Genomic DNA, 17,171 nt, shown 5'->3' on the forward strand with positions numbered 1-17,171 from the left:
GTATCTGGTCGATCCTGTCATCATGAACTCTTGCACCACACATTCTGGAAATTTCAATAACCCTCTGATCAAGTTCGACTGTTAGACTGAGGTAGCTTGTCAACTTCTGTGGACAAAGTCAAAAAAATATATATGTTGTATATAAATTTTCAGTATCGTCTCCAAATCACATTAAAACAAACAGCTAATGTTAATCTTATGTGGAGGACTAACAGAAAACGCCTGGTTGTATGATCTCGACCCGAAGGAATTAACGTTTTTGAGATACTGTGGCTTGTCTCACGGTGTTTTGAAGGCCTGAACAGCTCCATATCAAACTAAAACTGGCAAGATCTTAAACGCCCCCCGTCAGAACACAAAGTGGAGAGGACAATAGAGTAGAACTGAAGGTGGTGTTACTCTTCCATGGTCTTTAAAGGGAGAATACAGTATTAAGATGCAATGAATGGTGCAGTGGCTTGTGGGGAATGAAGTCCAGAATGTGTGGTGAGTTCATGATGACAGGATCGACCAGATACGTGACAATATATATGTATATATATGTATGTATTCTGTGATTGGAGATCGGCAGATCATGATCTTGGTGATCGGTAATGGGTGATCGGCCCCACAAATGCTGATCGGAGCATCTCTACATTTTATTAACCAATGTCTTTGCTGCTGAACTAATAAGCAAAACTAACTTTAGATTAACTAACATTTGTGCTTAATTTTTTTCATTGCTGAAGAGTGTTGAACTTCCTTTTCCTACAGTTCTACTGTACAGACGTGAATTTAGTTTTACATTTGCTAAAAATCAAACTTTTAATATTAAAAACAAACAAGCAAGCCTTGCCCAGATTTAAAAAGTAACACAAAAGTATTGTAACTAAGTAACATAAATAGTTACTTTATAAGGAGTAAAGCAATATTGTAATGCATTACTTTTAAAAGTAACTTTCCCCAACACTGTCAATGGCCATATCTGAACTAACTTACTCTAGTCTCTAATAACAGATCTGTACGAGTATGAAAATACAGTAATGGATCACACACTATTTCTTGCTGGCATTTGACCCAATATGTCAATCAGTCCATGTTATGGGCTATTTTTTTCCCCCTGTTTTTCGTTTTCTAAAAAAAGCATTGCTGTAAACCTTCTCTCTCTGAGGAGTATTCACTCAAGATCTGATGTTTAAACATTATTAATGGAACACCAGTAGCCCTGACCCAAAAGTGTACAGCAGTTTCCCCACTGGATATTCAGAGGGAAATGCTGCAGTCCTTCTAGAGCTCGGGAGCTTTAATAGGAGCAGTCTATATTGGGAACGGTGACCATTGCTCCTGTTTTAGCAGAGATACCGCATATCCACTCAAAAATAGTTCTTCCATTTTAACACATAAACATGATATCCTTATTTCTGTTGCTATATACAAAATTAAAAAGACAAGAATTGATAGTCAGCAGCATAAACTGCTTTTTTTAATGCATCATGCTTTTTTTAGCTAGCTTGACCATCAACCCTCAGCAGAAAGATCTGGAATAACTTAGAAATAACTTGCTGGTTGATGTGCTTCATCAGATGAACCAGTGACACCAAACTAACACTCACCAGCCACGAAAAATCCCCTTAATGTGATGATTCAAACCTGTTTCTCTTCTCAGTTTGCAGATAAATTTGCAGAGTACAAGGAAGCAGCCAGGATGGCCAAGGAGAAGTCTCTAGAAAAGATGGAGCTGGCAAGTTCGCCCTCTCAGGTGTGGGGATGTGTGCTTTAGTGTATTTTGTTTACATGGAATGTAAAGTCATTCAAGAGAACATACAGTAATCCTAATCCTTTGCAATCAGTATATTTTCCATTTACGATTCATTCTTATCGGTATAGTCTAACCAGTATAGAACAATGACATCTGTAAAGTCTGTTCACAACATTTCAGTCTCCGAGTGAAATCTTTAGTCTTTGATAAAAATGTAGTTTTCCTAAATCCCACCATTGTAATTAGCAGCTTAACGGTTGTATATGTAAAAGAAGGTAATGTATTGAGTATGTGAGGGTGCAACAAATAACCAACCGATTTATTGTTTTCCATAGGAATCGCCTGCCGACATTTGTTCCCCCCTGACTCCTCCCGTCACTGCGGACCTCTGCCGAATCAACGGCACGGGTGATGACGTCACTCTGTCTGACGTGTCACCGAATTCTATGCTCCAATCAGACCTTTCCCCGACCACACCCACTCTTGCACACAGGTAACTGGGGCTTACTGTAGAATCTGTCACAATTACGTCTTGAATTTCTGCTTAAAACTTTTGAGTTTTCAAGCTGATATTAGAGATATCGATTCAAGGTATGAGTTGATATTAGTCAGCTTGATATTTAATTGTGCTACTCACCCTCAGGCCTTCCAAGATGTAGATGAGTTTGTTTCTTCACTTGCTCACCAACGGATCCTTTGCAGTGAATGGGTGCCGTTAAAAAGAAAAAATACTTATTACTTACTTATTTATACTTACTTATTATTCAAATTCAGCCACCAGGCTGACCAAAGTGCTTCACAGAAAGCAAGATCGTAAAACATGCCCACGAAAACAAACCCAGACAAAAGTAAAAACAAACCATTTAAAACTTACTGTATAACAGTAATCAATACACTAAAGAGAAAAGATTGTTTTTTAGCAAGGACTTAAAACAAGACAGAGAAGGTGCCACTCTAATCTGTAAAGGCAAGGCATTCCAAAGTCGAGGCCCTGCTGCCGCAAATGCACGCACCCCTCTACGCTTGAGCCTAGCGTGTGGGACTACCAATAGAGCCTGGTCACAAGATCTTAGGGTTCTAGATGGAGAGTATGGATGAAGAAGTTCAGAAAGGTAGACAGGAGCTAGGTTATGTAGAGATTTATAAACAAAGAGGAGAATTTTAAAGTCTGTTCTCTGAGAGACCGGCAGCCAGTGAAGAGCTTTCAGAATCGGAGTGATGTGTTTATGTTTATGGCATTTACAAAGAAGTCTCGCCGCCGCATTTTGGACAAGCTGTAGACGTGCAATTTGAGACTTACCGCAATATAAAGAATTGCAGTAATCTAGACAAGACGTAACGAATGCATGAAGAGCCATTTCTAAAGTTTTGGGAGTGAGAAAGTGTTTCATTTTAGACAGTAGTCGAAGCTGATAGAAGCTGGATCCGATAACGGAGGAGATATGTTTATCAAATTTTAAATGCTGGTCAATGAGGACACCAAGGTTACGCACCTGTAAAGATCTAAAGACAGATCAACTGTCCAGGTCAGGGCTAATACACTGAGAGTTCTCATTAGGACCAAAAACAAAACAAAAAAAATAATTAAAAATTAACAATAATAACTATAATAATTATTATTCTTAATTTAATTAAGTCAGGTTAATTCAGTCATAATAAATAAGGGCACAAAATTAGATTTTTGTTTAAGAATATGTTCTGACCATTCAAAAATAATAATAATAATATTTTTATTTAAAAAATCTGAATTGTAAGCAATTGCAAGTCAAAGTCCAATTTTGAGGGGGAAAAAGACTAAGATGTTTTCAGAATTGTGAGTGACATTTCTGACTTAATAACTCGCAATTGTGAGATATAAACTCGCAATTTGAGAAAAAAAGTCTCAATCGCAAGATATAAACTTAAATTCTGAGGAAAAAATTCAGAATTGCAACTTTATTTCTCAGAATTGTGAGTTTATATCTATAATTGTGAGAAAAAAAAATCGCAATAACCTTTTTTTATTCAGTGGTGGAAACAGGCTTCCATAGTTTTTGCTCCTAATTGAGATAAGATGACTTTTTCACTAGAGAAAGCAATATTATGGAGAAAGAACTTATGAGAGGGACATTAAAATTGTCTTAATGATAGATTTGTTTGAATTTTTTTATTAAGACATGCAACTTTTCACTTCACAAGACATTATTTGATGTAATGTTTTTATCAGCTGTGTGGAATCTTATTCTGACGGCACCCATTCACTGCATTATAATGTTGTAATGGCTAAATTCGCTTGTAGCATTTTAAATGATTGTTTTTAAATTTTAGTGTTTTATTATTATTAGTTTTAATTTAATTAAAGTATTTAAATTCTAGGCTGTTTTTGTTAATACCATTCCCAGTTGCATCCCTAGTTGAATGAAAGTTTTACTCAAAATTTAAAGGCACAATATGTCAGATTTTTTTATTAAAATATCCAAAAACCACTAGAACAGTGTTATATATTTTGCTGACTTGTGTACTTACATTATCCCAAATGTTTCCAAGAAGGTTCAAATCAAGAAAAGCAAGCAATTTTAACTAGCTGTCATTGTGTCGCCTGCCAGTGACATTATACACCCTTGATTTCCATTTTGTTTTGTAAAAAACATTGAGATGCTTTAATATGTTATGCATTTTATTAGACGAACGCACAGAGTAGCATTATAACAGAACTTTCAACGCACTTAAATGTATCTAGTATGATAGTATGACCGTAAAAAGTAAAAAGTGGTAAAGCTTCTTTACCCCACATATGCATGACCGGAAAAAGTGGAAGTCACTGCTTCATACTACAGTGACGTTAATAGATCTTTAATACATTAGCTCATCAATGAACATGATTTTTGCCCCATGATTCCACACTCACAATCACGGCGTCATCAAACTACGCCTTTGTTTCGCTGTTTGTTTTGAATATGCACCCTCTAGCGGTGAAAATTACATACTGTGCCTTTAAGTAAAAGTAGTGTTAAAGTTAGCACTAACAGTCACAAGTCCATTGCGCTTTACTCGACCACTTTTAAATTATTTACAGTATGCGCATTCAGACACTTGTTCACATGAGTATGTACTCAGCAGCTTTTTTAGCCTGACTGCAAAAGCAACATTTAGAGCCCATTTCGCCCAGTCTCTAGATGCTTGAATTTTAATTAGTTGAGCAATCCTGTGCTGCAGGTTCAAAAATAGCATCCCACCATTTCTTACATAATCTCAGGTTAATGTTTCACTCTCACCTGCCACTTGAAAAATGCTAACTGATTATTGGACGCAAATGCACAGTGGACCAAACCGCATTCAACACCCACACTGCAGCTCTCGTTCAGACAGCTATATGTTTTGTCAGAATTTTAGAAGCATGCATCAATAACTCTAGGTTTTTTTCACTGCAATAATATGTCCAAACAAGTCAGAATTATATAATCCAGTGGCATGTTTTCAGCCCAGAGCAAATGTGACTTATGAAGACGGAGGCGTCGTCATCTGTTTCTGAGCCTTTGCAAAATGAGTCAGAAAACCCACTGTTAAGTCAACACAACCTTTTTGATTACAATGTGACCTTAAACAGGACTGTGTGTTTGTCCACGTGAATTCATATTTTGGTGAACAAATTCATATGGTCTATTTTATGTGTGTGTGTTTTTTTTTCAGACACGTGCTAAAAACTTGCCAAGTCTGCTCCTACTGATAGCACCATTTCACAGCTGTTTGACATGACTACAATGATTCTTATGCAACAATGACTGTAGATGCAACTTGATTCTATCTGGAAACCTGTTATTATTTTTAGACAGATATGCATACTTATGTCAGCAGAACTCTCGTAATGTTGTGTTTTATTAGTCTGTCTTTTAAATCCTTTGTAGAGAAATACTTTTCTGATCTTTCTTGCAACTTTTTTGGGAGAATCTTTGCATCATTTGTGACTCTGTTTTATGGTCTTTTTTGTATCAAGTTGTGTTTCTAAGGTTGATATTTGTAAATCTGAGAAATCGTTTAATACATTTATTAAATGTCATTCCACTTCAATTTCTCAGTTTGCTGAAGTTTTCCAATTTCCAAACAAAGAATTTACTGTAAAACTGGTTAACGTGTGTTCATGCGTTCACACTGCAGGCAGATGTGGCCCAAATCCAATTTCTTTGCTCACATGTGACTCAGATCTGTTTTTCTCAAGACAGTGTGAACAGCGCAAACCACAAGGAATTTGATCTTTTCAATTTCAATTTGTGCCACTTCCATATGTGGTACTAAATCCAATGCAGTTCAGATGGTTTGCAATGCGACCGCAGTGTAAACAGTCGTATCGGAATATAGGGTTTGCGCAAGCGTCACGATTTGGTCAGTTACCCAGATGGGATACTCATATTGGCAATACTCAGATGGATTACACGGTTAATGTACTACTGAATACGTTGTTCTACTAATTTATTCTGACTAAACCATGGAAAAAACGTGTGAAAGCTCCTAAATCATATAGAGAAGGACTCAGTAAGCAGGAAAGGGCACAATATTTTGACAAACTAAATTAAATAGGTGGAAAAAATACAAACAAGCAGTTTTAATTAAAATATTAGCCTAATATTTCACCTACCTAACCAGAAATGATAAGAACAAACCTGAATGTTGTCAAGATTCTTGCCCTGGAAATCCTGGTTCAGTTTGGCCAACCACAAATGTCTTTTGTTCCTCAGACAGTTTTTAGCACTCTTCTTCTTGATTTGTTATAACTTGGCAGTCTGTAGTACTCCAAATGTTTTTTCCGGATTAGTACAGGCCAAAACATGACAATAATTGACCATTTCCAGCAGCAATAATCAGCAAAATATGCAAGTTTCATTCAGATCAGTGGCATTGTTTTTGTTCAGTGCTGCCAATATGGCCGATTGATGACGCGTCATGAAAAACTCTATTCATGCGACGTTTACGTTGCTCTAGATCAACATTCATCACAAATCTGCGCTCATGGGAGTCACTTCAAAGATTTGACATACTCAAAGTTATCAAGACAGTTGCGAAAGGTAGTCAGTGGAAATACAGTGATGTGTCAGAACTCACAAGTATTGCAGCAACAACTCAAAATGAGGGCAAAATGAGTGCAAGTGTTGCCAAATCTGCCATTTTCCTGTGGAATTGGGCTACATTTTCACGGTTGCCACTGGTTGTTTTTCAACTCTGTGGGTTGAAGCAACCCACTAATGCGATATTTACCCCTGGAAAGTGATTAGGCTAGTTTTGGATTGGTTTTGAAAAGCAATTCTGCAGATTTTCTTGTGAAAACCTGGCAACCCTGTTCATATTGTTTTCGTATTTCGTCAGTTCAGAACCATAATCTGTTCACACTAGAAATCTGATATTGGCCACATTTAAAACAACAATGTGAACAGCTACACAAAAAATTAGAGCAGTGTGAACATAGCCTTAGTGAAGTAAATTGTCCTTTCAGATTTGGTAAGACTGATTCTTACTAATGTGATATTATATAAAATAAGCGATTGCTTCATCAGTGAGGCTGATTTTGAAGTGAATAATGCTACTTGTTCCCTCAAAGATGACCTGACTTCAAAATTCCCCTTAAAAAATCCTGTCCCTGTCACTTGATGAATGTGTAAATGTGTTTATGGGTCATAGATTAGCCTGTGATAGATTAGAGTGTATTTGTTCTGCTTTGGCTTTTATTACGCGGTGAGTGATTTGAAGGCATTTCTTCAAACAGTAATTCTCTCACCCACAGTTTTGTGCAGTACATTAAAGTGAGTGTTGAGGGGCTGCTTGGGCAGTTGCCACAGTATAGTGAATCACATTTACAGTGGGGCTTAATATGAGACGTACACCAAAACGTGTGGTACGGCAATCGATAGTCTTAAAACTTTGTTAGGACTGCTCTTTATGTGGCGTATGTAGAAAACAATCCATTTCACTGGTGAACTAAAATGTATACAGTGTAAGCACTGTGAGTCCGTTGAAATGATATGCATGTTGATGACTGGGCTGCTGGAGCTCTGAATAGAAGAACGATCAGATGGAGATTGTTTATTGATTCACATTCAGCAGGCCTGAAGGACAGTCACACTGACATTATGCTGTTCTTTGTAGTTATATAATGTGGACAGCCATGCTTCTGTGCACCTGCCGAAACACAATGGCTCTTTAAAATAAGCCACTAGGATTGATATTTCATATCTAATGCAATGACATGATATGTTTTAAAGTAGAGCATAAAAGTCTTTAAAAGCATAAAATACTTTTATATATGAAATGAGAGGCTTGAAAGACTTGAATTTTAATAAAAAATTTATTACATGTATACATCACAAAAATACATCTTAATACAATTTAAAGATTGAGAATCAACAAGGAAGGATAAAATTAAACCAGTTTTTAATTAAATCTACAATAATTTTAGACTAAGTTATTAATTATATAGTGAAGATAAGTCACACTCAGCAAGTTCCCCCCAATAACAAAGTGAAAATTGTTAAATCCAGGAGTCTATATTTAATTAAACTGACTGAACAAACATTTAAACAGCCTATAATATACAACATATATTGACTTACCAGACTGAAGTCCCTGTTTCTCTTAGCTTGAAGCTGCAAGACTTCACTCTCATCTTCTCTCCTCTCTTTCTCCCGCAGATGAGCATTTCTTCTCCTTGTGTGCTGTGCTTTATAGCCATGTGTGTCTCCAGCCCCGTTGTGTCACAGCTTCAGTAGGAGTTGGAGCGTGTGGGTTGAGGTGTTGTCTGTCAGAGCGGGGGTCGGGGGAGGCGGCGATCACGTCAGCCGCAGCAGAGGTGGTGGCACTGGGGGAGATGAAAGGGAATTGGCGTCGCTCCGTAGCGTAGGCGACAAAGCTGTGGACTCTTGTTGGTTCTCTACACGTGTCTTGAGTGCTGGTTGCGTGGTTTAAGCTGTGGTGGAGTGCGTGGCGGGAGGCAGATGAGTGGGATGTGTGAGGAGATGTTCAGCAGGATGACAGCGGATGGGATTCCTCATTATGTGTTGGTTGGTTATGTGTTTGTTGGCCCTGTGACAGCATCAGCGTTGATTTTTTGTCAGTACACAAGGATCAGAACACATTGTTAATTTATGCTTGATTTTGTTTGTCACCGCTTGAAGAACACAGATGGACTGATGAGAGAGGGTCATTGCATAACCAAATAATTCGCTTCTTGCTCTTGTCTTTGAGAGTTGAGTCTCTTTATAATCATTAGGTGACTTTCTGCTTTGATCTATTTCAGCTTGTCACGTTCCATCAGTCTTTTTAGTGTAATAGTTATGCAAATGATAAAGAACTTGGATCATAGAGTTTGTAATAACAATTGTTAATTGCTCTTGAACTGCGTCCAAGTCTTGGTTAAACACAGAAAGGTCCAATAAAAAAACTCTTGTACCCAAATCCAACTTTAATTACAGAACTGCTGTTCTTTCTACGTCCACTTTAACACAGTCCTCATTCAACTGGGGTCCGAGGACCACCACACTCTTAAAAATAAAGGCTCCAAAGGGGTGTTTTTGTGGTTATGCCATAGAAGAACCAGTTTTGGATCCCCAAAGAACCTTACCTTTAAAAAATCTAAAGAACCTTTTGTCACTATCAAAAACCTTTTCTGCATTTAAAAGGTTCCATTGATGTTCAAGGTTCTTCGTAGAACCATCAATGCCAATAAAGAACCTTTATTTTTAAGAGTGCAGGAAGCAGCAAATTGGTGCTTGTGAATAATTTAAAAGAAAAAAGATTTTCCAAAATGTATTTTAGGCTGTTTTTTAGGTTAGTGTTTTAATATACGCTACCGTTCAAACATTTGGGGTTAAAGGAGTAGTTCACTTTCAGAACAAAAATTTACAAATAATGTACTCACCCCCTTTTCATCCAAGATGTTCATGTCTTTCTTTCTTCAGTCATAATGAAATTATGTTTTTTGAGGAAAACATTTCCGAATTTCTCTCCATATAATGGACTTCTATGGTGCCCCTGAGTTTGAACTTCCAAAATGCATCTTAAATGCAGCTTCGAAGGGATCCCACCCGAGGAAAAAGGGTCTTATCTAGCTAAACGATTGGTTATTTTCTAAAAACAGTTACAACTTATATACTTTTTAATTTCAAACGCTCGTCTTGCCTAGCTCTGCGTGAACTCTGTGTATTCCAGTTTATGAGCTAGACAAGACGAGCATTTGACATTAAAGGAACACTCCACTTTTTTTGGAAATAGGCTCATTCTCCAACTCCCCCCCGAGTTAATAAATTGATTTTTACCGTTTTGAAATCCATTCAGCCGTTCTCCTGTTCTGGCGATATCACTTTTAGCATAGCTTTGCATAGATCATTGAATCCTATTAGACCAATAGCATCGCATTCAAAAATGACCAACGAGTTTCCATATTTGTTGTATTTAAAACTTGACTCTTCTGTAGTTATATCGTGTACTAAGACCGGTGGAAATGCAAAGCTGTGAGTTTCTAGGCTGATAAAATTAGGAACTACACTTCCATTCCGGCGTAATAGTCAAGGAAGTTTGCTGCCGTAATAGGAGTTGGAGAATGAGCCTATTTCCCAAAAAAGTGGAGTGTTCCTTTAAAAAGTATATATATATATATATATATATATATTTTTTTTTTTATTTTTTTTTTTTAGAAAATAACCGAGGTAAGACCCTCCTTTTCACTGCTGTGATCATTTAGAGCCCTTTGAAGCTGCATTTTGGAAGCTCAAACTCGGGGGCACCATAGAAGTCCATTATAAGGAGAAAAATCCTGAAATGTTTTCCTCAAAAAACATAATTTCTTTACGACTGAAGAAAGAAAGACATGAACATCTTGGATGACAAGGGGGTGAGTACATTATCTGTAAATTTTTGTTCTGAAACTGAACTATTCCTTTAATAGATTTTTAAATGTTTATGAAATAAGTCACTAATGCTCACCAAGGCATTTATGTGATCAAAAATTATGGCAAAGAAGAACTTTCAGCAGTCATTATTCCTGTCTTCAGTGTCACACGTCTTTCTTTCTTCAGTTGAAAAGAATTTTTCTCCATATGGTGGGCTTTAATGGAGATTATTGGGTTGAAGGTCCAAATTGCAGTTTCAATGCAGCTTCAAAGGGCTTTACGCAATTCCAGCCGAGGTATAAGGGTCTTATCTAGCTAAACGATTAGTAATTTTCTTTAAAAAAATATACAAATTTATAGACTTTTAAACCACAAATGCTAGTTAGTTCTTCATCTGTGTACTTTGGTTTAAAAAGGTACACTGTAAAAAAAAATCATTGCTAATATTGAAAAATTCAAGGCAACACATTGCATTCAGATTTTTATGTTTTCCCAACGATTAGCAATGTAATTATCCCAATTACAATAACGTTGTTGTCTTTTCTAATATTATTTAGTTCTGATAAGGGACAGTGCGCATGTGATTACCCCAACTACAATAATGTTGTTGTCCTTACTAATATTATTTAGTTCTGTTGATGAACAGCACTTTAAATTGCTTGTTCTACCAATGAATATATGTTTGCTCAGTCAACAGCCTCGTTCACAGCACTATAGGTAGGGCAAAACATCAAATATTTTCCACCAACTTCAAAATCATCCAACATCTTTGTTTTAGCTTTTTTGTTGGAGTCTGTACTTCCACCTACGTCGTGCGTGACCTTTCAAACATGACTATGCCTACATAATGCATAGTGCAAAATAAGCATTTGTGGTTAAAAAGTATATACTTTTTTTTATTTTTTATTTTTTTTAGAAAATCGATGATCGTTTTGTTAGACAAGACCCTTATTCCTTGGCTGGGATCGTGTAGAGTTCTTTGAAGCTGCAATGAAACTGTAATTTGGACCTTCAAACCATTGGCCACCATTGAAGTCCACCATATGGAGAAAAATCCTGGAATGTTTTCCTGAATCCCCAGTCTAAAATGGACATTAACAATCAAGGATATAAATCATTCAAATTTGTTTTTAATGCCATTTTTGTTCTACAGCCCGACTACCAACAAACACTGGGAAGCAGAGCTCGCGGCACTAAAGAGCAACAATGCCAAGCTCACAGCTGCTCTGCTGGAGTCCACGGCCAACGTCAAACAATGGAAACAGCAGCTAGCAGTTTATCAGGAGGAGGCTGAAAGGCTACACAAGCGGGTGAGGAGGGGAGGGTTGACCTTTACCATTTGCAACTCCATATCAAGAACATACCATCCTGTGGTTCAATAGATCTAGTCCTGTCTTGAACTAAAACTGTCTATGACAGGGTTGATCGAGTGTTCACACTGACAGTGAATTCATTTAGTGTCTGCTTCTTCATTGGTTGTCACTGGTGCTGCTAATTCACATAAAGTTCAACTCTGCTTAACTTTTTTCTTTTTTACATGGCCTCACACTCGAAAAAAGACTTTACCAAATCACTCTCAATGTTAATGCCCCTTATGTTTAGATCTTTGTAACTACATTTGTAAAAAGCAGTTGCTGTTTTTATTTTTGTCTGCAGGTTTCGGAACTGGAAAGCCAGAGTAGTCAAACCAATGTGATTAAATCCCAGAAAACGGAGCTGAACCAAACAATAGAGGAGCTGGAGTGCACATTAAAGGCAAAAGAAGAGGTACTGGTTGTTATTATGTATGTTTTATTAGCTTTGCAAGATTGCTCTCTGCTATTTAAAACATCTTTCCTGTGTGTTCTTCATAGGAAATGGTGCGATTGAAAGAAGAAGTAGAAAATGCAAAGCAGCTTCAAACTCAGAAAGATGAACTCACCAAAAAGTTAGAGGTAAGGACTGTCCTAAAAATGTACATATATATTACATATATGTGACCCTGGACCACAAAACCAGTCTTAAGTCGCTGGGGTATATTTGTAGCAATAGCCAAAAATACATAGTATGGGTCAAAATTATTGATTTTTCTTTTATGCCAAAAATCATTAGGAAATTAAGTAAAGATCATGTTCCATGAAGATTTTTTGTAAAATTCCTACTGTAAACCTATCAAAATGTAAATTTTGATTAGTAATATGCATTGTTAAGAACTTAATTTGGAGAACTTTAAAGGTGATTTTCTCAGTATTTAGATTTTTTTGCACCCTTATATTCCAGATTTTCAAATAGATGTATCTCAGTCAAATATTGTCCTATACTAACAAACCATACAACATGAGCTTTCATATGATGTATACATCTCAGTTTTGTAAAATTTAACCTTATGACTGGTTTTGTGGTCCAGGGTCACATATATTAAAAATGTACATATATAAATCAGTAGGATTTTTGAATGAAATTGTTATTTTCATTCATTTTATAAAGTAATTAAAAATCCTTATAATTTTAACAAAGACTTTTTTTAAAGAAGTCTCTTCTCACCAAGCCTGCATTTTTTGATCCAAAGTACAGCAAAAACAGTACAATTTTCTATTAAAAATAACTGTTTTGTATTTAAATATTTTAAAATGTAATTTATTCCTGTGATCAAAGCTCAATTTTCAGCATCATTACTCCAGTCTTCAGTGTCACATGATCCTTCAGAAATTATTCTAATATACTGATTTGCTGTTCAAGAAACATTTTTTATTATCATTATCAATATTTAAAACAGTTGAGTACATTTTTGTTCAGGATTCTTTGATGAATAGAAAGATCCAAAGATCAGCATTTATCTTTTATTTAGCTGTTCTTCTAAACTTTCTATTAATCAAAAAATCCTGAAAAAATTCTACTTAGCTGTTTTCAACATAATAATAATATATTTTTTGCAGCAAATCAGAATATTATCAGATTTCTGAAGGATCATGTCACTGGAGTAATGATACTAAAAAAATTAAGCTTTGAAACCACAGGAATAAATTACATTTTAAAATATATTCAAATAGAAAACAGTTATTTTAAATAGTAAAAATATTTCAAAATGTTACTGTTTTTGCTGTACTTTGGATCAAATAAATGCAGGCTTGGTGAGCAGAAGAGACATTTGAAAATTAAAAATCTTGACTGGTATGTAGACTGGTAGTATATATATATATATATATATATATATATATATATATATATGAAAAATATGAAATAAATATAAAATATAAATGAAAAAAATATAAAATATAAATATGAAAAAATTAACCATGCTTTCCACAAAGATATTAGGCAGCACAACTGTTTTCAACATTGATAATAATAAAAAATTAGCATATTAGAATGATTTCTGAAGGATCATGTGACACTGAAGACTGGAGTAATGATGCTGAAAATTCAGCTTCACTATCACAGGAATAAATCACTTATTTTATATATTTTTTAATATATAATTAAATGGATGGTGTGTGTGTGTTACAGGACACAGACGTGCGGAATAAAGAGCTTGAGGAGCAGTTGGCTGATCTGGAGCAACGTCTGGAGTCAAGTCAAGTGGATCAGGAGAACCTCCGCAAGAACCTCAAAACCCTGCTGGAGATTCTGGATGGAAAGATCTTCGAGCTGACAGAGCTGAGAGACAACCTAGCGAAGCTCATAGAGGACAGCTAGACTCCTCCACCTCTCGCCTCAAAACTTGACTGATTTTGATGCCACTTTCCTTTCCTTTACGAAAAATACACAGCGTCCGATTCAGGCCGAGAGAGTCTGGTGTACTTCCGAGCGCCGCCTCGACTGTCGGTCTCTCTTTCACTCACTTACACGGAATGATTAACCTTTGGTTGCACTTGATTTTGTATTTTTGAGGTGGGTTTATTCTTTTCAGTGCCACTGCTACCTACTGAATTTTATTGTCGACAATACACCTGTACTTTTATCGATGTTTCCTTGAATTTTCCCCTGAAATAGGCAGCCTGCAAAGAACATGGCTGCATGTAGGCTCCTACTTTTTAAAGGTGCTGGTTTCGTGTGCCTGGCTGTTGGCGTTCATGGACGTTTCTTATGCTGCTGAGGACACTACGTGAATTACACTGACTGGATCTTCAGTCGTATTTTAAGACTGGATATTCAGAGCCATATGTCGTAGCCAAATGTTATTGGCTTGCCTCTTCCCCTTCATGGAAACTGCCTCAATGTTCAATCAGTCAAAGTTTCAGGATACTCAACCGCTGACCTAAAAAGCTCTAGACATTTAGAGACGTAAATGTGGCGTATGCTTTAGGCCTGTAATATACACCGAGCAATATTAGTGTGAGCGTCTGTATGCCAGATTATAGTGCGAGCCACCTCAATGCATCCGTCAGGTACTCAAACAGTCGATGGACAGGATGAATTTGTGGCCTGTTGTAGGTAAACTCTGGAGTTCTCCGATGACCAGTGTAATGCTTTTGGATCGTATTGGCCTTATAATAACCCGTATCTATACATTTTTCAGGATTTTCTTGAAGACGAGGATCTTCCTTTGTTTGTTGACTTACCAAATGCAATTATGTACTCGATTCCTTACGATTTTCAATAACAATATTATTGTAATATTTAAAAAGTCCATCCTGCTGATGGGTATTACGATACATAGATCACTGTCAGTATGATTGTATTTATATGTGGGAAAATTCTGTTTTAAATTTCCCAATGTTAATAAAGACTATTTAAAGATATCTGGCCACATTGTTCTTTAGAAATGAAGAGAGAGAATGACAGCGTGACTCATCGAGGTTTTATAACATTAAGACCCGCAATCTGTGAGAGAAAAATCTATTTTCTCCTCACAGAGCCATTTGCATTAAGACAGGGCTGTTATTTAAATTCACAGAAACCAGAATAAAATTTGGGCTCAAAGAGTAAGCTATACAATAATGGATCCACAGTGGGTCTTCCTTTGTCACAGGAACAGCAACATCAGGGGAACAGAAAATAAGAAGAGAACGATAAAAACCTTAATCCAGTGGCTCTCAACGTTTTTGACTTTGAGACCCACTGTCCACAATAATATGATTTTTTTTTGGTTCATGGTTTATTGGATAAAAATTAAGTTATATATATATATATATATATATATATATATATATATATATATATATATATATATACACACATTTCTACCCAAATAAATATTTAAGAACCTTACATAAATGTAAATTCATCATAAAAATTTTACAGGTCAAGAATTTTTTTTTAATTAGGCTTCTGTGATATATCAAGGTTTTTCAAGACAATGGCATTAGTCCTTCAAAGATTAAATATTTAAAAAAAGGGGATGAGTTAAAATAAAATAAAATAGTTATGTTGTTTTAGCTTATTTTAATGCTTGTTTTGTTTCATTTCAACTAAGTAACGTCAGTTACTTTTTCCCATTTATTGATTGAATATGAATAAAAACAGTGAAACGCACAGTACAGACGTGAATTTACTTTTCCTTAAGCCTGAGGCTTTTGGTGTGAAAGGGGTTTTACATTTGATAAAAATAGAACTTTTTATATTAAAAACAAACAAGCAAGCCCTGCCCAAATTTAAAAAGTAACACGTAATAAGTTACCTTTTTAGGGAGTAATGCAATATTGTAATGCGTTACTTTTATAAGTAACTTTTCCCAACACTGATCTTTTCACACTGAGGACAACTGAGGGACTCGTATACAGGTTTCACAGAAGGTTCAAATGCTCACTGATGCCCTAGAAGTAAAAATCATCCATTAAGAGGCAGGGGTGTAAACTTTTGAACAGAATGAAGATGCATACATTTGTCTTATTTTGCTTAAATATCATTTTTTTTTTTTTTTTTATTTAGTACTGCCTTTCAGATGCTATAGAAGATACTTATATGTTTCCCAGAAGACTAAATAAGTTAAAATTACCCTGAGTTTTCAGCCCTGGCTCTTAATGTATCGTATTTCCTTCGGAATCATCAGTGAGTGTTTGAACCTTCTGTAATAGTTGCATGTAAGTCCGTCCTATTTTGGTAAAATAAATATCGTTTTGCAGATTCTGCAAGGTGTATGTAAACTTTTGACCTCGACTGTATATAACAATAGAAATCAGTTATTTTAAATTTTAATTATATTTCACTAAATGAATGCTGCCTTGGTGAGCATGATATAGGCTATCAAGGTTTTTTAAGATTATGGCAATAGTCCTTTTTAAAAAAAGGTTGTTGAGGGAGTGAGTTAAAATAAAATAAAATAGGCCCCCAAATCTTCAGGCCCCCTTGAAAATGTGTTGGGGTCCCGGTTAAGAAACTAATAATCCTTTTACTCTGGGTTTGAAGGATAGCTTCACAAAAGAAGCTATTTCATCGCTATTATCTTCTAGACTGTTCACAAAGTGTGTGCTGTACAGTAACACAGCTGAGTGGTGCAAAGTACCCTAAATAGCCATATTACTAGTGAGTCTTTAGTTGGGTTAGAGCGTCACCTTGTGGTTAGAAGCAGTACTAGAACAGAATTAATGTCGTTTAGCTTAAGCTTGTGCCCTAGAGGCAAAAATGTTCTAATGATAGTGGCTAAGGCAACTGTGTACACT

The 17,171-nt window shown here is 35.9% G+C and overlaps 1 protein-coding gene across 1 annotated transcript; it reads left to right on the forward strand.

The window, feature by feature from the left end:
* The first annotated feature begins 1,649 nt into the window (after positions 1-1,649).
* On the forward strand, positions 1,650-15,311 carry LOC141288410 (homer protein homolog 1-like). The gene is made up of 6 exons (XM_073820549.1): positions 1,650-1,738; positions 2,074-2,231; positions 11,744-11,900; positions 12,247-12,357; positions 12,444-12,524; positions 14,077-15,311. Exons 1-6 carry the CDS (start codon positions 1,685-1,687, stop codon positions 14,263-14,265), a joined length of 750 nt encoding a protein of 249 aa, XP_073676650.1. The 5' UTR covers positions 1,650-1,684; the 3' UTR covers positions 14,266-15,311.
* Positions 15,312-17,171: the final 1,860 nt, after the last annotated feature.

Source organism: Garra rufa, chromosome 16, assembly GCF_049309525.1.
Source record: "Garra rufa chromosome 16, GarRuf1.0, whole genome shotgun sequence".
Lineage (NCBI taxonomy): Eukaryota > Metazoa > Chordata > Actinopteri > Cypriniformes > Cyprinidae > Garra > Garra rufa.

Coding starts and splice junctions, on each gene's coding strand:
- LOC141288410 (XM_073820549.1), top strand. CDS start 1,685: ATGGCCAAGGAGAAGTCTCTAGAAAAGATGGAGCTGGCAAGTTCGCCC. Junction 2,232..11,743: donor ACACCCACTCTTGCACACAG/GTAACTGGGGCT, acceptor TTTGTTCTACAG/CCCGACTACCAACAAACACT. Junction 12,525..14,076: donor AACTCACCAAAAAGTTAGAG/GTAAGGACTGTC, acceptor TGTGTGTTACAG/GACACAGACGTGCGGAATAA.